Source organism: Neofelis nebulosa, chromosome X (genome assembly GCF_028018385.1).
Source record: "Neofelis nebulosa isolate mNeoNeb1 chromosome X, mNeoNeb1.pri, whole genome shotgun sequence".
NCBI classification, from domain to species: domain Eukaryota; kingdom Metazoa; phylum Chordata; class Mammalia; order Carnivora; family Felidae; genus Neofelis; species Neofelis nebulosa.
Genome location: NC_080800.1, coordinates 111,330,205 through 111,353,065, shown reverse-complemented (window position 1 = coordinate 111,353,065; position 22,861 = coordinate 111,330,205). Strand labels below are relative to the sequence as shown.

General features: G+C 45.3%; 2 protein-coding genes across 8 annotated transcripts in view; one reads left to right on the top strand and one right to left on the bottom strand.

Annotated features, from left to right (window-relative positions):
* Positions 1-8,334: 8,334 nt before the first annotated feature.
* LOC131502876 (P2R1A-PPP2R2A-interacting phosphatase regulator 1-like) overlaps positions 8,335-22,861 on the bottom strand; it is a 110,064-nt gene continuing 95,537 nt past the window's right edge. Inside the window, exon 12 of the mRNA XM_058714013.1 lies at positions 8,335-8,825. Coding sequence (XP_058569996.1) covers position 8,825 — 1 coding nt within the window. The 3' untranslated portion in view covers positions 8,335-8,824. The remainder of the gene's footprint in view (positions 8,826-22,861) is intronic.
* The window catches only part of MOSPD1 (motile sperm domain containing 1), a 24,151-nt gene continuing 11,305 nt past the window's right edge, over positions 10,016-22,861 (top strand). Inside the window, exons 1-6 of one of the 7 annotated variants that reach the window (XM_058714020.1) lie at positions 10,029-10,160; positions 11,803-11,878; positions 12,458-13,280; positions 21,141-21,633; positions 22,311-22,568; positions 22,681-22,756. In XM_058714020.1, coding sequence (XP_058570003.1) covers positions 22,415-22,568; positions 22,681-22,756 — 230 coding nt within the window. In that variant the 5' untranslated portion in view covers positions 10,029-10,160; positions 11,803-11,878; positions 12,458-13,280; positions 21,141-21,633; positions 22,311-22,414. Of the gene's footprint in view, positions 10,161-11,802; positions 11,879-12,457; positions 13,281-14,096; positions 15,757-21,140; positions 21,634-22,310; positions 22,569-22,680; positions 22,757-22,861 lie in introns of those variants that run through there. The other 6 variants (XM_058714018.1, XM_058714019.1, XM_058714022.1 and 3 more) reach the window with 6 other exon arrangements.

Sequence of the window (22,861 nt, the reverse complement as noted above, 5' to 3'; positions counted from 1 at the left end):
ATCAAGGTTTACCCCCAAACTGATGAGTCACATTCCCTGAGAAGTGGATAGTGGAAAACAGTGGGTTCTGTTAACATGGAAGAAGGAACAGGATCGTGTTGATAGTGTTAAACAACAAAAATTCAACTGAGTAAACTCAAGGATGTAATTGGCTTTACTCAGCGATTTCATGAATCAGGCAGCATCCTTCTAGCAAACAGAAGCATGCTCCGGGTAGTAATACAAAATGGAAGGCTTTTATAGGCAGAAATGGGTGGGACAAGGAAGTTATTAGCAAAAGAAGAAAAGATTATTTCCAAGCAAAGTCACTTTTATCGTGCAGATTACCTCACTAGTGCTGATCAGGACATTCCAGACTGATTGGTTTAAAACTCCACTCCCGGGAGAGGTTGAAACTGTAATTAGGTGTTAAGGCCTGGTGGAGCTTAACATAAGTGACTTCATTTGGGACCTTTGGGCTTTTGTTTCTTTCTAACAACAGCCACTCAAACGTCCCTTCATTGTGAAACAAAACCAAACAAAACAGGTGGTGTGGGATAATTAAGGGGACAATGGCCTAATGAGATGTTTGAATTAAGATATATTTCTGCTGCTTACAAGAGTAATCTAGAGCATAACTGTTGGAGTGGGTGGCTGAGTGGAGGAGAGGGGTCTTTGGAAACAAGGAGATCAAAGGTAATGGATGGGTTGGCCATGTGGACATTGGAGGCCCCCAGGAAAATGGCGGCAGGTCTTACAGTAGTAAGGAAGACTAAGAGCCAGTCGTTAAAGTCTCCAGTGGATATAGAAGAGTGGCCAGAAGTTAAGTCAGTAACAGGGACCAAGATGAGGAGGCATTAGCACAGCTGAACAGAATGGACTTCAAAGGAGGGAGCAATGTTTGACAGCGGTGTTCCCCAATGTGGAGGACACTAACCCCACCTCCCAGCCTATGGAATATGTTGTGTTGTGAAGGCTGCAAGGGAAATGGTGTCCTCAGAGGGAAATTAGGTTTCCGTTAAGGTAAGGGGGTGGTGGGGCGCCTGGGTGGCTCAGTCGGTTGAGCCTCCGACTTGGGCTCAGGTCATGATCTCACGGTTTGTGAGTTCGAGCCCCGCGTTGGGCTCTGTGCCGACAGCTCAGAGCCTGGAGCCTGCTTCGGATTCTGGGTCTCTCCTTCTCTCTGCCCCCCCCCCCCCCCCCATGCTCATGCTCTGTCTCTCTCTCAAAAATAAATAAACATGAAAAAATTAAAAAAAAAAAAGGTAAGGAGGTGGAAAAAATTGTTCAGAAAAGGTGTTGAGAATATAAAGAGTGATAGTTATGTAGCAGCCATTCCAGAATAGGCATGATGGAAGTTTTTGGTTGCTGAGAGAAGAGTAGAACTTTGGGTAACAAGAGAAGAAACAGTATTATGTTGAGGAGTATACTTGGGAGATGGGGGAGAGGGAATATATGACTAGAGAGACTTAGATTTAGGAAAACACCTCTGAAAATAAGTCTGTAACTACCCTAGATTTAGCCCTGACAGCCTCGGGGAGGACCAGACTATAAAAATTAATAAAGGGAAACCTCACTAAACTAGGGTCAGGAGGTTGGACCGGGTGGGGGTGGGGGGCTCTCACGCCCTACCATTCCTCTCAATTACAGGCTCAACAGGAAGAGAAGGACCTTGCACATGGCTACTGCTTTACTACCCCAGCAGGAGGAAGGAAGTCTTCCTCTTCCCCTTACACCCCGGCAACAGCCCAACCAATGAGAGGCAGTCACAGCTCAACCAATGAGAAGCCACTATACTTCCAACTCCCAGTTTACTCCAATGGACTTCTTGTTTACAACCGCCCTTCCAACTGCCCCCTTTACTCTATAAAAGAGCCTTCCTAAGCTTTGTTCTCCGGACTTGCCTATGGTTTTGCTGCAGCTTCCTTGTCCCAGATTGCAATTCTCTGCTATTCCTGAATGAACACATTTTTTTTTTCTGGTAAAATAACTGGCAGTTTATTTTTTAAGGTTAATAAGACAGACCTCCAGAATTCAGCCTAGATTTGGAGAAAGAGGCCATGAGGTTACCAAGGCCTGAGGATTTTGGGGTGGGATGGAGTGGGATGGATGGGAGCTGACAGGCTTGTATTTTGTTAGACTGAAGGACACTTCATTTGTTTTTTCAGAACAAAGGAATATCTGCCTCAGAGAAGTATGCAAATTCATACCTCTTAAAAGATGGAAATGTTTCCAGCTTTGAAATTAACTTGTCCTGTTTCTAACAATCTCATTCAAGTTATTTAAAATTGTAGGGGCTTCTGCCAGAGCACTTATTCAGTTACAACAAATCACCATTAAGTGCTATAAATTGTTTTAAGAAAGACTATGAGACTATTGTCCTCAGTGGGACCAAAAAGATCCAGGATTGTTCTCGGTTTAAATATTTTAAGATAGTGCTCCAACCTACCAAACAAACAGACAAAAAGGATTTGTTACGTATATCTAAATCATCTCTACAGATTTAGCCTGAATAAAGCCACTTGGTTTGTCATGATGCTTTAAGGTAATATGACCACAACTAATTACTTCCATAGTGGTCAATGTTACCTAAAATGCTGCTGCACTGGTAGATGACTAAAGGCAAGGAAGTGGTTTGAGTTCCTGATGAGTAAATTACCATAGCAGTGTTTTCTTGCTTATTTTCAGAGGCTTGCTAATGTGGCCACAGATGAGTAGCAAAGAACCCAAAACTCCTTGGTCCTTTGCAATCACAAACAGACAGGCAATCATGGGCTCTCCATCACTGCCAAGAATATACAGTTCCGGAAGCCTGAATACCACTGGCCAAAGTGTATTTTGATGACATAATCATTTGTAATTTTGTTTTTATGGGTTAAATATAGTTTTATTTGGAGGTTTTGCTTCAAAGACTAGGTGCTTATTTGGGTATGCGTAACCAGATTAAGCCAGAATTGGCTTCATTTTTTTTTTTTAATGTTCATTTATTTTTGAGAGAGAGAGAGAAAACATATGAGAGTTGAGAAGAGGGCAGAGAGAGAGGGAAACAAAGGATCCGAAGCAGGCCCTGCGATGACAGGACAGAGCCCAATGCTGGGCTCAAACTCATGAACCATGAGATTATGACCTGAGCTGAAGTCGGACACTTAACTGACTGAGCCACCCAGCTGCCCACAAACCAGAATCGGCTTCTTAAACATGGACTGTGGGTGTTTTCAATGTTGGAGTTCATTTATTTAGTAATGTTACTCATCCAAATATATATCTAAACTTTGATTTTACTCCCAATGCCAACATTAAAAATGACTTTCATGGTGTTATATAGAGAACCTCAACAGTTATATAATCACTCCCATTTTACAGATAAGAAAACTGAGGCTATAAGAGGCAAACTTGCCCAAGGTCACACACAGCTCGGCAAGGGCCAGAGATGAGGTTTTCACCCAGATCTGAATGCTTCTTGTCAATGCTCTTAACCACGGCACTGTGGCATCGTGTGCCTGCCTCCTGTAGTGGACATTTGGAAAAATACTTAAAACTGGATTACAGGGCTGTCACTTTTGAAGTACAAAATCCCATGGTCTGGAGTGAAGTATAATTACATACAAGCTACGTCTTAAGTATGTGTTTTGCAGCATCTCCTTGCCATGGTTTACTCATCCCAGTCGTTAAACTCATCTGTGCGTGTGTGATGAAATGTTCCCAGATATGCTGTGGCGTGCGTGCTTACCTTAGAAACATTGTTTTCAGGTATATTAGTGCAGTCTGCCTTCCAAGTTTGCCCATGAAGTGAGCAGAGGAGCAGGTGGGTGTGACAAGTTAAACATCTGGGAGCCCTGATGAAATTTTAGGTGCTGCCTTTTGGCATGTTCCTTCAACAGGGTGTCCCCAAAGTCTAAGCGCAGCTTAAAAAATATATATAAATATATGTTATGGAGTACCTACCAGCTTACTAGATAGAAAAGTCCCAGATTGGCCTGCCATTGATGAGAGAAGCCAAGGAGTTAAGCATGAAGTGTTGGGTCACAAGGAGTGCAGGCTTTGGAAAGGAGCAGAGTGAAAAGGTGAAGACAGCAGGAGAGCAGGAAGCTACTTCGTACCATGTGGGATCTTCCCGACAACCCTTAAAATTTTCAGCAAAGTTACCGAATTTGGAAAATGCTGAGTGTGTCAGGATTTCATGTGGGAAGTGGTGAGACCCATCTGGGTTTGCTGTGGGAACCATGTTTCTGTGCTTGATTCTAGAAGAAACAAAATGGCACATACAAATGTCAGGGAGCACAGAGGCGCTGATGTATGGAGGATGTAAAAGCATGGAGATCCCCCGGGAGAGTCCTGAGATATAAGCTGGAATCAGGGGTAACCTAAGCCAGTGTCTGGGCTATCCCACCATTAGATAGTATGGACCCCCCCTTGAGTTTTTGTTGTCGACTTGACCAGTGTCGGTAGCCCATGGTTTTTATTTCTTCCTTCATCATCTCTCAGATTCTCCATAATAATAACTAACATGTCCTAAAGGCCTTCGATGTTGTAGTCTCTTTATAAGCATGCATTATTTCCTCTCTTCAGGCCATCTGAATGAAAGTTTTACAAATGAAGGAATTGAGCCCAGGGAAGTTAAGACTTACCCCAGTTTCCATAGCTCATGACTCCACGCTTCTTCCTGTAAACCACACCACCTCACATGCGTCATTCCACAGTCGTCGTCTACAGTCAAAAGGAACTCCTGAACTTTGCATCTTTCCCCTGAACACTATGCCTAAGACCATCTCCTTGTCTTGGTCAATTTTCTCTAGTGTGGTAAACAGAGAGCCTTGTGTAACAGTGTTGTAACCTGACAGGTGCAAAGAGTACAGGTGCCCTGGTTGCCACAACAGAAGGTAAAAATCATCCCACAGGCTCACTAAGTCACAGGCTCCTCTTGATGTCACCGAGGCCACGACAAGCTCCTGGAGCATGAAAAATGCCCCCACCGTTTCAAGAATAAAAAACAAAATCATTCATACGCAGTGTTGACATCGAGCAGGCAATTCAATAAATGTTCTTGACTAATTGGTAACTTCGTAATTTTTATAATAAGGGTCATTGGGTGAAGGGGATGGGAAATACAGAACCATGTTTCTGTGCTTGATTCTATATGTTTGGGTGAGGGATCAGGGCAGGAGAAAGTCTGTTTCCAGGACCTCGAACAGATATTTCTGGCCAGGCCTGCCACAGACTCGTTGTAGTCCGACAACCTCATTGTACAGACGGGTAAATTTCGAGGCCCAGGATAAAGAAAGGGATTTATACAGCTAAAGAAACTCATACAGCTAATTAGCGGGACAATGGAACTCAGTTCCTTCCTTTGCAAAAAGTACTCTAGGTGATTCAAACTGTCTCTCTTCTCTGCCACCAAATGCCTGCTATTAGGATTCCTTTTTTTTTTTTTTCCCAAAATGAGTTATGGCAAGAATGAACAGGAGAGGAGCTCTGGGCAAAGGCTTCCAAAAGGAATAGCAACACACTATGTCTGAACAGTCTAGAAGTAAAGGTATGGCCTTTAATGCCTTTGTATGCCTGGATTTGCCATGTGTCTGGACTGTCAGCAGGTAAGAATGCAGTTGAAGCCTTGTTGATGTTCGACACTGTTTTAGCGACATCTTCCAGCCCCAGCCCCTGTCTCAAGATAATGGGAGAGCCAAGCAGTATTCCCCACCCCTTTCAGAAGGCCTTTCTCAAACTGACCTCAAAAGGCTATGAGCAATCAGTTTCCCCCGAGTCCTAATCCCAAGATTGCCAGTGCCAATGCCTAGCAAGCAGACTGCCTCTCTCCCGAATTAGTTACCCTCGGCTCTCCCAAAAGGGAGACCATTCGCTCTTGAACAGGCAGTTGCTGACCGATGACTCTGTGTGGCATGAGGCGAGGATGTGAGGATACAGAGTTGACTTGTGGCTGCCCTCAATGAGCTCCCAGTCAAGTAGGTGAAGCAGACAGTAAGCAATTTCACAGATCAGCCCAACATAAGTAGTTACAATACATCAGGCACAATGCCACGTCCTTTGGATGCAAGGATGGACAAGACCAAATCCAGCCCTCTTCACCTCAGAGACAAACAGGAAACCAATGACAATAACAGTGTTTAACTGCCGTGAAAGAGCTCAGCTCAGGAGCTGGGGGGAAGGAAGTCTGAAGAGAGGGATCTAAAGGGAGTGTTGTTCACAAAACCACCATGGCACTGAGAAAATTCTGGGAAACCACCAATTGGACTGAGGCAACAAAGGCCTCAAAATGAAAGGCTTAACACTTTGTCTTAAGTGTTGTCTTAAGAGCTGCAAGCTATATGACCCCAAGCCAGCTTCTTAGAGCTCCAGGCAAGGACAAGGAACTTCAAGGGGAAGGTTTTGCCGATACTAAATTGCAGGCACAATTGTGACGCAGGCTGAAATCTGTCCTTCTGGAGCCTCCTCCAAAGTTCTTCTACAGTTGTGATTTCTCCCTGCCTGAAAAGACCTGTCCCAGAAAGAGTCCTAAACTAATTCATTCTGATAGGTGAACAACTGGTAAATGCTGTGTCTCCCAGACCTGCCTGGGGATAAACCGGTCCCCTGGTGTCACTCCTGACGGTACTGTTGACCTTGTTTTTCTCCTGGTGTAATATTGCGAGTTATAATAAGAAATATATTTTTGGTCTACCTCCCCAATTCTGGCACAAAGCTCCTAAAACTCGGAATTTCCTAGGTGATGAGAGTGATAAAGGTGTCTTGATACTTATAACAACCCCCCTTCAACCACCCATGAGCTTGTGTTAATGAGGTAATTTTTGGAAAGCACTAAGGACAGGGGAACCAACCACGTGACCGGAAGGTTGACCCTTTCAGTCCCACCCTGCTGACCTCTCCGGATGGGAGAGGGGCTGGAGGTTGGATCAATCACCAATGGCCAGCGAGCCAATGATTTAATCAACCATGCCTGTGTAATGAATTCTCCACAAACCCCCACAAGGACAGTGTTCTGAGGGCATCCAGGTTGGTGAACTGGAACACTTCCACATGTCACCATGCTGGGCCCCAAACTCCACAGGTACAGATGCTACTTTGTGCAGGACCTCACCTTAAGTATCCTCTCATAGCCTCTGTAAGACACTGGTAATCTAGTAAACTGGCTTCCTGAGTCCTGTGAGCTGCTCCAGCGAATCAACTGAACCCAAGGAGGGGGTCCCAGGAACCTCTGATTTATTGCCAGTTAGTAAGAAGTATAGGTAACAACCTGGACTTGCCACTGGCATCTGAAGTGGAGGGCAGTCTTGTGGGACCGAGCCCTTACCCTGTGGGATCTGCCGCTGTCCCCAGGTGGAGTGTTAGCCTTAGTAAATAAAAATACCCATTATTTTGCTAACAAAAAATGGGCTTATTTAGGAACAGCAGAGAATTGCAACCTGGGACAAGCAAGCCAAGACAAAAACCATCAGCAAGTAAGTCTAGGGAACAAAGCCAATGAAGGCTCTTTTATAGAGGCGGGGGGGGGGGGGGGGAGGGGGCGGGGCAGTTGGGAGGGCGGTTGTAAAGAAGAAGCCCATTGGAGTAAACTAGGAGTTCCAAGTACAGTGGCTTTTCATTGGCTGTGTTGTAACAGTCTCTCATTGGCTGGGCTGTTGCCGGGGGAGGAGGAAGCCTTCCTTCCTCTGGCCCGAATAGATAGAAAAGTAGTATCCACAGTGCAAGGTCCACCTCTTCACGTTGGATCCACAATTGACCAACAGTGGTAGGGTGCGAGAGCTGCCCCTGCCGAACCTCCCGCCTCCATCTAAGTGAGGTTTCCCTTTAATGATTTTCACAATAGTGTCAGAATTGAGATGAACTGTAGGACGCCCAGCCGGTGTCAGAGAATTGCTTTGGTGGTGTTGAAAAAAACCCCACTTTAGAATTGTTGGAGCAGAATCTTACCCGGGGATTTTTATTGAGTAGATCTGGGGTAGGTTCTGGGAATGTTTTTAACAAGGGCTCCAGGTGATGAATCTTCCCTTCGGGCAAATTGTGGAAACCATGAAGTAAAGCATTATCCTCAGGAATTTGCAATGAAGGCTTTGATTCCTAACGTGGGATCTCAAACACACCTACCTAAGTAGTAGAGTGTAAAGGTTTTTAATAATAAAACAGAACTTACATTTGAAGAGCATCCTATAGTTACATTATCACACCTGCTATAAATATTACCACATTAGAACCTCCTAAGAGCCTAGTAAACTGGGTAGGCCAGGGATTCTTGTCCCCATTTTAGGGATGAGGAAACCCGCCAAAGTGTAGCTTGTAATATAATTGGAGCAAAAACAAATTCGCATTAAGTGATGCAAGAACAACACAAAGCCAGATGCCTAACTTTGCAAAAGCATATTTTATAACACGGTATTCAAAGTCCGAAGGGATACAGAGCCCAAGCGTAGCCTGAAGCAAATAGGAATCCAAAGCCTCCCAAAGGGGGAGAGATTTCTACATCTGGAAACTGTTATTTTCTATGTCACCATGAAATTTGTCTACACTGAATTCTCATGTGAACTGTACCAGTTACATTTTCCACAACCACATATTATACCACAAACCAGTCTGACCTGCAAGGGAAGTACAAGCTTTGGGCCTTTTGCAATTGCAATGCTCTGCTGTCTAACCAGTTTGTTTTTGCAGAATGACATGTGGCTGGGTCAAGATGAAGACGTCCTAGGGAAGCCTTGCCTAGGCTCCCTTCTGGGCCTACTTTGGGCTTCAGATACAGTGGAGTTGAAGGATATCATTTCATCCAACTGTACTGATGTCTTTTCTGGATTAGGCATTGTGCCGGCAGCTGTGGGTCACTCTGAGGAATTCATAGTCTAGGTAGGAGAGAAAGGAAGACATAATACACAACCAGTGATTGCCTAAGTCAGGAAGAATTGCAAAGCAGAATAAGCAACGTTCTACGGTGATGGAGCAGGAATCAATAGTTCTCATGGAAGATCCTGGAAGGCTTATTGGAGGAAGTGGCATTTCTGCCGGGCCTTGAAAGAGAGGTAGGCATTCCAAAGAGAGAGAAGGGAATCCAGAAGCAAAAGCATCAGAAACCTGAGCCCAAAGGAGATCTACTGGCAGCCTATTGCACATGTGGGGCAAGTGGGGGGAATTCTTTGGGCCTTATACTTGTGGGTAGGGAACTTGTGGCAGCTGTACCTTACTTATCCTTTCTGAACATCATTAACATTTAATTCCGAGCGTTCCATCTTTAACGATATTTCAAGGGGCCTATGGACAATACAGTGTGGCTTCCTTTCAAGGGGGAGTGTTTTGGGCAGGCAGTGCTGTCCCAGGCCCCGCTGTCTTCCAGGGATGCCTAGTTTATTGGGTTAGAGCATTGTGTGCATCAGAAAAGGATTACAGAAGTCCTTCTATACCACGCTGAAGGATTGTAGGGACTTGTGACACATTGAAAGGTTTTTTTTGTTTTTGTTTTTGTTTTTTTTTTTAACATTGAAAGGTTTTAAGCGGATAACAGGTCACCTATACATCTTAGGTAAGATAAATCCCTTTGGTTGCAGTCTGGGAGATGGCGTGAGCCAAGGCAAGAGTGGAAGGAGAGAGCCCAGCCGGGAGGCTACTGTAGAGCTCCAAAGCAAAAAGTCATGGGGGCTGCACGGAGCCCATAGCACTGAGGACAAAGTGGAGAAAGGCGGTCAATAAGACGTGTCTCAGAGGTAGAATCAATTAGCCTTGGGTACTCAGGGGATGGATGGATGTGTGTGTGTGTGTGTGTGTGTGTGTGTAGGGAAGAAGGGGGAGGGAATCAAGCGTGACTGCCCGACAAGTGCAAAGAGAGATGAGCTGACCCTCTGTAAGAGTCTCCGGCCTCCTCAAGGGGCGGCAGGAGGGGAGGGGAGGGAAGAGGAAGGACAGGTCCTAGGCAGCAGGAAGAAATCCGGAGCGCGGATTAGGAAGAAACTCAAACTCCGGAGGCCAGGTGGCAGTAAGGAGGCTCCGCCCCCGGCTCCGGTCCCGCCCCTGGCTCCACCTCTTCTCCCTCTTCCCACCCACCCCCAACCGCAGCTCATCCTCGAGGGCGGAGAGAGGTGGCATTTGAGTCCTCCGGTATCCCAGCAGGCAGTGCAGCTTAGAGACGCTGACAAAGGACCGGAGGAGCAGTCGCAGCTGCTTTCCGAGGAGCCGGTGTTGCCGAGGTGAGTCCCCCCCCCCCCCGTCCCGTCACCCACTTCCTCCGACTTCGGGAAGACGTGGAAGTTACGTTGGCGCGAGACCCCGCGCAAAGAATGAGCCGTACCCAACCCCCGGGTTTGGCTCTGCGACTGACGGCGGGGCTCCGCGGCGCCGGGATGCGGGTGGGAGGTGGGAGCGGGCAGATGGAGTCCTTTCTGCCCCTTCTCTGACTGTCAGCTGCCCGGCCGCCCGCGGATCCCGGCTCCGGGGTCGGGCCGGCCCGTGTGTGCCTTTTTCGTGCCCGGGCGGAGGCAGCAGGCTCGGGATCCTCCCGGTGCCTGCCCGGCAGAGTTCGGTTGCCCCGGGGATGCGACTCCAGGGACAACTCTTTGGCGGATGTTTCGAGGAGGACTGCGGGAGGGAGATTGACTCCCCATTCGGGGTGACACCGACCTCGCCCTAACTCCTCCTTCCCCCCACCCAGTCGGTCCCCCCCGGCGAGCAACTGGAAGGAAATCGATGGGGCCGGAGCGAGGCGTCCCGGGATGGCCGGAGGGAGGTGAAAGTGGGGTGGCGAGGCAGGGAGGGAGAGCGAACGCCTTCGTGGAATAGTGACGGGGGGCGGTAGTGGAAGGGGTACGTGGCCTGCATCCGTCCCCTTTCCTGGACCTCCGCACGGATCCTGATGGTTGCACCAGCTGCTCGGCTGTAAACAGGCTCACATGACCGGTTTCACATGGAGCCGGCCGGTGTGGGGACGAAGGCTGGAAAGGCTGGGCCCCAGTCAGGTGGAGCTGAAGTCCTAGAACGGACCGTTTGATACTCCCTCTCCTGCCCTCCAGCCCTTAATCAATGTTCTGCGGTTTCGAAGTAACTGACATCTGCCCTCTCCGGACTGAAGTTGCATTTCTGCCCGAGTAGAGTCTAAGAGACCTCACAGCGGGGAGCGAGAGGGCAAATAATAAAAAACGGTCCCGATTGTTGACCTCTGAGGGGAATCAGAGATGGACGCAGACCTGGAAAATGGGATCCTTTGGATCTTGCCTAAAAAGCAGCCCTGTTCTATCGGAATGCATTGCGTTCTTAATGTGAATTCCAGACAGAAGGGGAAAAGTCTACTTTTTCAGCCAGGGCACACCTGGAATTTAATACATTCTTGATGATGAAAACCGTGTCCACATTTCCTTTAAGTGCTTGGAAATCTGCCTGTAAAATGCTATATACAGGATACTGACCAGGGAGTGAACACCAACTTTTAGATTACATACATATTTGATAGAAAGCAGTGGGAAGTTTGGAAAACAGGAAACGGGGCCAAAATGTGCCTTTCAAGTTGTTCACGTCTACATACCCAAACAGCATACAAGATCAAACTAGTTTCTGAAGCATTTCTAGAGCTCTCAAAAATACCAGGTTTACTCAAATACCAGGATGTTGGAAAATCTGGAGTTTCTCAAATCTGTATGGGGTAGTGGTGATAGATTCCCTTTACATGTAATATGTAATTGGATGTAATGGACAACATTCAGTGCAAAGTTACCCCTTTGTAGGCAAAGACAGAAAACAGAACAGATAGCTTATAAAAGAATGCATGTTTCTCTCCTTGAATTGTTCATGCACATTTTCTTCCCCAATTTTTAATTTTTTAATTTTTTTCGCCTGAAGTTTTGACATTTAACTCTAGTTTCTGAAAACGAGAAACTACAAGAAAAGCTTCCCCACCCTCTAATGGCCCAATAAAGTAAGTAATTTGCTACTCTTCATTTTCTGTTTTTAAAACGTTTAAGATGGAAAATGGAGGAATTTTAAATGTTGTCTAAAATTTAAATGAACCGATTATCCATCCGTGTTGCTCTGAATCTTGTTTTGCCACCTCGTAGTATTCTGGAAAAGCTTGCCCCACAATAAATAGATGAAGTGATTTGCTCTTTGAGGCCCTCTGTTTCCTCATCTATAGTATGAAAGTTTTGTTTTAATCTCCAGGGTGCCTGATTGCTCTCAACTTCCATAAAACAGTGCAGTTTTTGATCGGGAACTATTCTTGGACAAAATAAGTTGGTCAAATAAGCCAAGATATTGATATCAGCTGGAAAACATACAGTACATAATGAGAGGTATCCAGAGTCCTAGTAGAAATAGGAATTGTGCTCAAATTCTCATTAGGTAAATTAGCCATGTGGGTTGTCCCTCTCACCTCTCGATCAGGAAATGGAAGATTTAGCCTCAGCTAAATCCTGCCTCCAAAGTTAGAAATAACAGGTACACCCGACTTTCTTGACCTTCCGGGCATAGTACAAAGTGATTCTTTCATTCATTCCAGCTTCTTCCTGAATTAAGTGGACTGTGTGATCAGTGATGAAGTTAGGATGAAAAGAAGGCTCTAGCAGGGTCTCACCTCGTCCGTGCCTTGGTTGGTTCGATCACCGGAACCGATGCCTATTTTCAGCTTTTCAGCGCTTGAAATTTAATTTTGCCAGCACATCCAGAAATTGTCAGTCAGTCTCAAGGATTGGATTCACACTAACCAAACTCACAAAAGATTTTTATGTTACTCTGAATGCCAGTTTACTGACTTCCAGTGAGAAGTCAAACTGCCCAGCTGACCGGAAGACTCGTGTGGAAGCCAGGGCACCGTTTGTTTTTGGCCCTGGAAACACAGACATTGCGCTCCACCTCCCCTTTTGCTAGGGACCGCGTGGAACACTTTCAGGAAACGCCTAGTGAGTGGTTGATACCTCCGGCAAGGCTGCAGCTTTTATCTAAAAACCATTTCAGTCACACCTTTGTATGGATATATCCTCGGCACCTGATTGAATCTGGGCCACCCGTAAAAGATCTCTAAACTCTGTTTCCTCCCCATTCCTCCTGCCTTCATCTGGGCCCTCGTCTCTTCATGTCACATTTATTCAAGCGTCGTTTGTATTTTCCTGTAACTACTCCGGAGTTGGGGGCCGTGCTTGCCCCGGTGGCGGCGGCAACTGGTGTTCCTGCTTGAGATCTTATCCAGGCAGTTCTCTGCTCCAAACCCGTCAGAGCATCTTCTCATCGCCTGCAGCGTGGTTCTCCAAGCGCGGCCTGCGTCAGAATCATCCGGAGGGCTTGTGAAAGCGCAGATGACCGGGCCCCACCTCCAGAGCTTCTGGGTCAGTAGGTCTAGCTTGGGACCCAAGAATTTGCCTTGTTAACGAGATCCTGGGTGAAGCTGCTGCCGGTCCAGTACCACATGTTGACAACCACGGGCATCCAGGATCAAGTCTACACCCCCGAACGTGGCTTACAGGATTTTTCACCATCCCTTGCCACTCCCCCATACATGCTATTTTTTAACCACACGCAGTGCCAGAGCTTCATCTTAAGAGTCCCTTTCGTGCTTCGACACATGTTCTTCCGGGAACTCACCCCCCTCTCCACTCCCACTGCAAACTCCTATTTAAGGCACACCGTCACTTTCTTTAGGCCCCTAGAGCTTTTTAATCCACCAGCATTTTAACACGGTCACATGATACCCTAATTACTATGTATATCTGGTTTTTGTGCTAGATGGAGTTTTTCGAGGGCGGAGACCATGTTTCCATCCTTGCTCCACCTTCCCTAGCACAGTGCCTAGCGTATAATAAGTGCTCAGTTAATGGTCCTTGAATGACTTTGTGACTCTAAAACGTTGGAGAGTGCCGTAGGTAGCAACGTAGGTATTTCATATAATGAAGTAATTAATGTGGATTAATAGGGATTTTGCTTTGAGAATTGCACATACATCTCGAAATAACGGAAGATCTTGAGATCTTGTAAAACAAAGGTTGGAAATAACTAGTTTAAGAAAAATGTGTTTCTTTAAAAAAATGTGTATTCATTTTCAAGAGAGCGTGAGCAGGGGAGGGGCAGGGGTGGGGGGGACAGGGGATCAGAAGTGGGGTCTTGGCCGACAGCAGCGAGCCCCATGCGGGGCTTGAACTCGCGAACCACGAGACCATGACCTGAGCTGAAGTTGGACGCTCAACTGACTAAGCCACCCAGGTGCCCCTAAGAAAAAGATTTTTAAAAAGATGCTACTGGAGGGCATCTTTATTATTATTTTTTTAATCTTAAAACATATACTACTCAACTTTTACAGTGTATAGACTGTTGTGAAGTCTTTTACTTCGGTAAGACCTCAAAGTACGTGGAAAACCTAGAAAATGTGTAAAAACCAAATAGCCTAATATTTGTACAATGAACCATTTAACCTATAGTGAACAGCACAACAGTGCCTGTGAAACACCTGACTTCAGGAATGTACCAGCCCTTAAAAATCCTAACAGGCAGTACTGGAAATTTAAAGAGGAAGAGAGCCGAGTCGATGAAATGGGAAGGAAGAAGCGGTTTTAACACTGGCGAGACTAGAGCAAAAGAACTTATTGCTCTTAACTGTTTAGTATTTAGCTGGCCACTGGCAGGCCTGCACCAAATATGGCAGAAGGAGATAGTTCCTGTGCCCAGATAAAAGGGAGCGGGCCCAGGGGTGGAGCCAGAACCCTAATCAGAGTAAACACGAGAGCCGGAGAGAGGGGGTCGGTAGCTGGTACACTGGAGCCAAGCAGACGGGTCACTTCACTTGTTTCTGGGGAAGTCTGCTTCAGGTTATCCTTAACCGTTTCAAACCTCAACCCACTTTCTGCACAAGAATCCCCAAGGGCCACTTACTCCATTTGATTTTCTCGCAGCCTCCCGTTTCCCCCCAAAAGGGGGGGGGTGCAAATGACACTACGCCTTTAAAGTGGTTTCTGTTTGCAATCTCCATTTTGAGTCTGTAGTGGGCAAAGGTTTGGAAATTCCCACTTCTCTCCGAGTCTTCTCTTTTCCTTCTGGTCAATCGAAAGGGAGGAAAACAGAAAAAAAAGAAAAAATCACACTGTGGGGGGTGCCGGTCTCCCTGGACTGATAGTGGAGAGTGTGTGAGGACTTATGTGTTTAGACTTTTGTGTGAGTGTGTGTGTGTGTGTGTGTGTGAGAGAGAGAGAGAGAGAGAGAGAGAGAGAGAGAGACAGAGAGGGAGGGAGAGAGAGTAGTTTACAAACTGGTCACAAGGTGGTGTACAGACATCGGATTTTCTTTCAGATTTTCATTCATGGTTGTATCCCTGTGCCTTTGTACAGAGGAAAAGGACAAGGCCGTTCGTGCATCGCCAGCTGCCAGCTGCACTGTCTCCCCGTAAGGCTGGGGCTCTTCGGGAACCTAGGCGGCCACTGAGGAGCCAGGGCTGATGACAAGGGAGAGGGGCAGGAGAGTGGGCGGGAGGTGTGGGGAGAGACAGCTGGGAGCGCGCGTTCTCTGTTCTCTCACCTGAACCCCTGGCAAGCAGCCACCATAGATTTACTGCTCCCTTAACTGGGATCCTTTCCGTCTTTTATGGACAAAGTGCGCTCAGCTATGAGGTACAGGAATGTTCCTTGATGGGGGAGACGGTTATCAGTAGACGCCCGTAGGCAAAGCTGCTAAGTGCCCGAGGTTGGGTCCGTGTAGGATGCCCCCAAACCCAAACCGACAAAAAACCCACAGAAACACGATATGGCATTATGCTTGAAGTCTGGGCCGTCAGAAGTAATCCACACAAAGCCAATGTCAGGATATGCCACGAATACAGTAAGTACAGTAAAAGATCACGTGACAAAATTAGTGAGATCTGTATAGATCAGGGACGTAGAGGGGAGACCACAAAGGGGAAATCTGAAGTAGGCTTTGAAGAATGCAGAACATTTTGGTGTCCAGAGAGGAAGAATAAAATGAACCTTGGGTACCCGTGCCCTAGTGAATAGCTACCGACAGCCGTAACTGTTCTTTCATAACCCGGAAAAGAAAGCGTGCTCAACTTAGTAAGTGAAATCGGCTCTCAGTTTCTTTGTAAAACTGAAAAGGAAACACACACATCAGGACTTGAATTTGGGATCCTCCTTTTGAGAGCTCTTCTCTCCTGGAAAAGCAGGGAGATTTTGTAGAGATGAGGGCACGTGTGACAGTGAGCACACCGGAGGCAGGACTTTGGGAATGAGACCCAGAGGAGATGGTTACTGTACAGGGAAGTGTGGGTCTGGAGACCAGAGATTCGCCACCAGTACCCTGTGCAACCTCGGGTAAGTCCCTTAACTCTCCTGGGCGTGCTCTCCTCTTGGGTCAAATGAGAAGGGCTGAGAGCTAACGTTCTTTGACTTGGTGTGTCTTTGATTTGGGGAAAGCGACCTCCTCAACCGATCTGTAGTGAGGTTTTTACCGGCTTTAGTATATCATCTCTCCCCAGAATTTTTGCACTTTATCATTTTGCGATATGGACAGAAGCAAAGAGAAAGCGTTAGTCTCTGGAAAACCATCAGTTAGAGGCGGGTGTTAGGCTTCATTATGTTTGTTGGCAAAGTCTCTAACGTTGCCCTTGGTGACCTGGTGCTAATTCCTCTCCGGTTTCCATTGGTTGGAGTTCGGGAGGCAATTTATATCTTAGCCAAGGTACGTGCGAAATGGGAACGGGGCTACAAAAAAGAAATAATAAAGTGCTAAAGGCAACGAAACACTTCTTTCTTTAATGGTGACTGGGGGATGGACAGCCTATTCATAATTCATGGGAAAAGGTGTACGTATCCAACTCGTAGAGAGAAAGTTTCAAAATGAGAAGGATAAGAATTCTGAGCCATTATGGAGAGCTAGCAAAACTTGCACTCCGACGTATGCCAGTGAACCTCCCCCTAGGGTTAGAAGCAAGAGTTTAGTGCTTGTTCTGTGTGGTTAACTCTGACTACCCAGTCAGATTTATAAAGCGTGTCCTACTCCTGTGTAACAGAACATTGCACGTTTTCCTCAGGTTGCCAGCCATCTTAAACCTTTGTTTTTCTCACTGTGATGTGTTTCTGTTGCATATAAAATTATTTTAGGGCCTCCTGGATGGCTCAGTCGGTTGAGCATCCGACTTCGGCTCAGGTCATGATCTCGCAGTCTGTGAGTTCGAGCCTCGCGTCGGGCTCTGTGCTGACAGCTCGGAGCCTGGAGCCTGTTTCAGATTCTATGTCTCCCTCTCTTTCTGCCCCTCCCCCGCTCATGCTCTGTCTCTCTCTGTCAAAAAATAAACATCAAAAAAAAAATTAAAAGGGGCGCCTGGGTGGCGCAGTCGGTTAAGCGTCCGACTTCAGCCAGGTCACGATCTCGCGGTCCGTGAGTTCGAGCCCCGCGTCAGGCTCTGGGCTGATGGCTCGGAGCCTGGAGCCTGTTTCCGATTCTGTGTCTCCCTCTCTCTCTGCCCCTCCCCCGTTCATGCTCTGTCTCTCTCTGTCCCAAAAATAAATAAAAAGCGTTGAAAAAAAAATTAAAAAAAAAAAAAATTAAAAAAAATTATTTTAAAGAATTGCAGTCGTTGTATTTAACAGTTGAGGTCTTTCAGCGTTATTAAAGGATCATGAATTGGAAAATGCAATTAACAGAGATTTGTCACACATTGTTTCTAAATTCCTTCTTGAGTTTCAACACTGGCACCTCTTCCGAATTAGGCCCTGGTATAGTGGTTGTTTAATTCGAGTTTTAATTTAATTTAATATAACTTAATCTAATTTTCTTTTATTTATTTTTTATTTTAGGGAGAGAGTGAGCACACTCAGGGCGGAGGGAGGAAGGGACCAAGAGAGAGAGAGAGAGGGACAGAGAGAGGCAGAGAGAGAGAGAGAGAGACAGAGAGAAGGAGAATGAGAATGAGTGACTCTCAGGCAGGTTCCATGCTCAGTGCAGAGCCTGATGTGGGGCTCAGTCCCGCAACCCTGGTATCGTGACCTGAGCTGAAATCAAGAGTCGGATGCTTAACCGACTGAGCCACCCAGGCGCCCCCTCAAATTTTTGTTTTAAACTTTTGAATAGGTATTCAAGGGTTCAGAATTCAAAAGGTACAAAAAGTCATCCAGAGAAAACTTCCCCTCCAACCCTGTCCCCAGCCACTCAGTTTGTCTCTCCAGGGGCCGCCCTGGCTATCCTTCCACAGATACTTGACCCATGGCCAGGAACTGTCCCTCTACCACACAAGCGGCAGCATACTGTATACTCTGCATCGTGCCTTGCTTTCCCCACCTAACACTACCCTTGAAGATCAGTCCATATCCACACTACACAAAGAGCTTTCTCCTCTTTTTTTAAAAAGTTTTTTTTAATGTTTATTTATTTTTGAGAGACAGAGTGCGAGCAGGGGAGGGGCAGAGAGAGAGGGAGACGCAGAATCCGAAGCAGGCTCTGGGCTCTGAGCTGTCAGCACAGAACCTGACATGAGGCTAGAACTCAGGGACCGTGAGATCACGACCTGAGCCGACGTTGGACGCTTAACCGACTGAGCCACCCAGGCGCCCCAAGAGCTGCCTCTTCTTGACAGACGCCTCGTATCCCAATGATTGGCTGTATCATACTTTATTTTATGAATCCCCTATTAATGGACAGTTGGGCTGTTTCCAGTCTTTTACTATTGACGATAGCTAGCCCTTATTCAGTGTTGGGCTTTGTTCTGTGTGCTTCACATAAATTATTTAATCCTCAGTACTGAGGATTAAAAAACCTCCACATGCATAATTTCACACAAGAGGAATATTTATGGTGGATAAATTCCTAGAAGCAGAGTCTCTAGCACCAAGGACATGTGCGTTCATTTTTTACCAGCTATAGTCAGTGAGCCAGTTTATAGCCCTGTCAGCAATGTTAAGAGCGTGCCTGGTTGCTTCCACCATGTGCTATCAAACTTTTTAAAAAATATTTTTTAAATGTTTATTTATTCATTTTGAAGGAAAGAGCGAGACAGCATGTATGCACGAGCAGGGGAGGGGCAGAGAGAGGGAGAGAGGATCCCAAGCAGGCTCTGTGCTACCAGCAGCATGGGATCGAGCCCCGCATCGGGGATCGTGAAATCGTGACCTGAGCCGAAATCAAGAGTCAGATGCTTAACTGACTGAGCTACCCAGGCACCCCTCAAACTTTTTGATTTTTGCCAATCTGACAAGTAATAACATGTGTTTCAGTATAGCTTTAGTTTGTATTTCTCTTGTGAGTGAAGTTACATGGCCTTTGGTAAGTTTAAAAACAATTTGTATCTTTCTTTCTTTCTTTCTTTCTTTCTTTCTTGCTTTCTTGCTTTCTTGCTTTCTTGCTTTCTTGCTTTCTTTCGAGAGGGCTCAATTAAGTGAGGGGCAGAGAGAGAAAAGAGGGAGAGACAGAAGCAGGGCTCACCCAAAGTGGGGCTTATGTTCACCTGATGTGGGACTCGAACTCCTGAATTATGAGATCATAACCTGAGCTGAAATCAGATGCTTAACAGACTGAGCCACCCAGCACCCAGTATGTCAGTTTCTATAAAATATTGTAGCATTTGCTCATTTTTATAGAGTGCTTTTTCATAGTGATTTATATTTCCTCTACATACAGTAGGGGAGTTAGACATGGCCTGTGATTGAAAATGTTCTTTTGGCTTCGCTTAAAAGTTTTCTTGTCTTGCAGTGTTTTAAGAGTTTTTATATAGTTGAATTTATCAATATATTTTGGTTTCTGGTTGTTAGAAAGCCTCAGATTATATAAAAAAAATGACCCATGGTTTCTGGTGTTTTATGGTTTTATTTTTCTACATTTAAGACTTGGATCCATTTGGAATTTACCCTAATAAAATTTTAGAATTTTACAAGGTGTTAGGAATAAATTCAACTATTTTCCTCCCCCTAGTTGGATTCCTGGTTTTACCAACATTTATCGACTAACCTATTTTCCATAAATCAGATGCCATCCCACCTTTTACCATAAGCGAAATTCTCATCCTAACATAGTTTCAGAATGAGATGTTGAATATTATTTAGTGAGGGCAAACTTGTTTGTTCTGTTTCTAATAGCCAAGCTTACTAAGCAAGTAATAGAGCTAACTATTTTCTGTCAAAAACAATATGCCAGACTTCTGAGAGCACATTATCCAAATAGAAATGTGTATGGCTCTTAGCAGACAGAAAAGTCGTGAAAGAAAAGACAGAAAGTCGTGGCAAATAAAAACTCAAAATTAGAATGATTTCACCAGATGTTCTTCAGAATGATCTTACTTTTATTGTATTACAATGGGCAGTTTGGTAGAGTGGAGACGCCGGACTGAGGGCAGGAGGCCTGCTGACTTTATTGTCTCTGTCTAGTCTCTTCCTCATCTAATAACCCCAGCAAACACTTAGAACATTGCCTGGCCTACAGTAAGTGCTGAAAGCATTGCATGTATTAATTAATTCAGTATGTGTAATTAATAAAAAGTTTGTAATCTGTTATGAATTATATACACATTAAATGTTATTACTAATAGAAATGTCAATAGGCCCTTTCAGCTTGGTCAAAAAAAACCCAAACCCAAAACCAACCCACAGCTGTCATGAGCTACATGTGTGCCACAAAGTATAAGGATAAGAAGTCAAATGATGATCCGGGAAAGCTGGGAGATTATGACCTTCCCAGTGTTGTCCCTCACCTCCACATTTCTGTGACTTGGCATAGGCCGTTCCCTAGGTCAGAGAGCCTTTCCTACCTGTGGCCCCCACCCTCCCCCCAGACACAGAAGTATATATCTTTTTTTTTCTTTAGGAACTACCTCAAATGTCGTCCCTTGGCCCCTCTTCCAGGTAGACTAGTTCAGGCAGTCTTGTAAATGCCTAGCACTTTATATAGAGTGGTATGCCTCATGACAGGGGTAGATTAAATATTGTCCCATCAGTTAGACTCGAGTCTTTTGAGGTCAGGGCCCTCTGTGTATCTCTGCACAGCTCCTGACATAGTTGCTGGCTTATAACAGGTGTTCAACTGAAAGGAAAGAATAAAAACGTGTATCCATGATTACACAGTATCTTCCTTGATAAAAGTTAGAAAGGCCTCAGGCAGAATCAGCACACAGGCCCCTGATAGCGGGTAAAACCAAACACTTTAATCTTCTGTTCTGTTTCTCTTTGACTGTGTGGGAACCTGAACACAAAGTATTAAGTGGTTTATGGCCTATTTTAAAGGTATGCTCTACCGAGTGAAAAATCAGACATTTCCCGTGATCGCATTGTTCCAGCTTGTGCATTTTCAAAAGCCATATTCTTAAGATGGTAGCTAAACGGAACGTTGTTGATTAAAATTAGCCTGAGAAATAAACACAGAAACATCACACACACCAGACCGTCAGACTTCTGCCAGCCACAACTATTCAGAACATCCTCGAGAACCCCAGAAGGAATCCAAAAGGTCTCTAAGTTGGAAGCAAATAGTTCTCACGAAGCCTGTGTACTTGACGTAGGAGGGGAGGCACAGTGCCACTTGCGTGCCACAGCCTATTTACTGACTTTGGATTTTCATAGAAGACTCCCAAGGACTCCTTAACAAGTCTGGATATTCAGCTTCCTTTCAAGACATTTTTGCTTGTCTTGGGTTTTCGGTAGAAAAAAGATGAAAAGAACTCTTCCACCCATGCGGCCAGAAAGCACTAACTAAAGCATGGTTGAAATGAGTGTGAAAGTAAGTCTCATGTTTTTCTCCCACAAATCACGGAAACTTCCTTTGTTTTATACTTTTTAGTCTTTAAGAAGTCTGGTTAGCTCACATAAAGTCAGTTGTGACAATACTTGATTTATTCTTTTTTAAAGAAGTTTGTTTATTTGAGAGGGAGTGCGAGCAGGGGAGGGGCAGAGAGAGAGGGAGAAAAAGAGAGAAAGAGAGAGGGAGGGAGAATTTCAGACAGGCTCCATGCAGAGCATGGAGCCTGACATGGGGTTCAGTCCCACAACCCTGGGATCGTGACCTGAGCCGAAATCAAGGGTCGGATGCTCAACCGACCGAGCCACTCAGGCGCCCCTGATTTATTCCACTTCTTAAGAAATCCGAGGTTTTAAAAGAGTGCTGTCCGTGATCGCACCTCTTTGAAAGAGGGTGATTAATTTGAAGTAGAAACACTTCTTTATCTAGCATTTATGTAATTTATCATAGGTTGAAATCTTGAATGTGAAGGAGTGTGTGTAAATTTCTTTGCATAGTTTGGTACTAACCGTATAAGTAGGCCAAGAGGAAAAGTCAAAAGGTATCTTTAAAATGATTTGGGGACCTATTTTAATGCAAGCTGAACATGCTTTTTTGTGGAGGGACAACAAATGAAAACAGGTATCATTCGATTTCCTTCTCTCTTCTTCTCTTTCTAGATTGCCAAAATGCTTTGGAGTTTTTAACTAACTGACTTAAGAAAAGTCCAAAATAGATTTGAGACTGTAAAAACAGAAGCTGCAGCAAGGGGGATTCAGTGCCAATGCATCAACAAAAAAGACAGCCAGAGTTAGTGGAAGGAAATCTTCCTGTTTTTGTGTTTCCCACGGAGCTAATATTTTATGCAGATGACCAGTCAACACATAAGCAAGTGTTGACTCTGTATAATCCCTATGAGTTTGCCTTAAAGTTCAAAGGTGAGTCTCCGAGGTCTATTTCATGGAGTTTTAACTAGTCCCTACTAATTTTTTACTTGTAGAAACTAATTTTTAAAAAAACACTAATGGCCATTGTGACTTTTTCTTTCAGTTTTGTGTACTACTCCAAATAAGTATGTTGTCGTCGATGCTGCAGGTGCAGTCAAGCCTCAGTGTTGTGTGGATATGTAAGTCGAAATCACTTCCCGGTAACATGTTTTAAGTGTGTTCATATTTACGTGTTTAACTTGAAAAGGCTCTTGTCCTGAAGCCGTTCCCACATAGGCATTTGA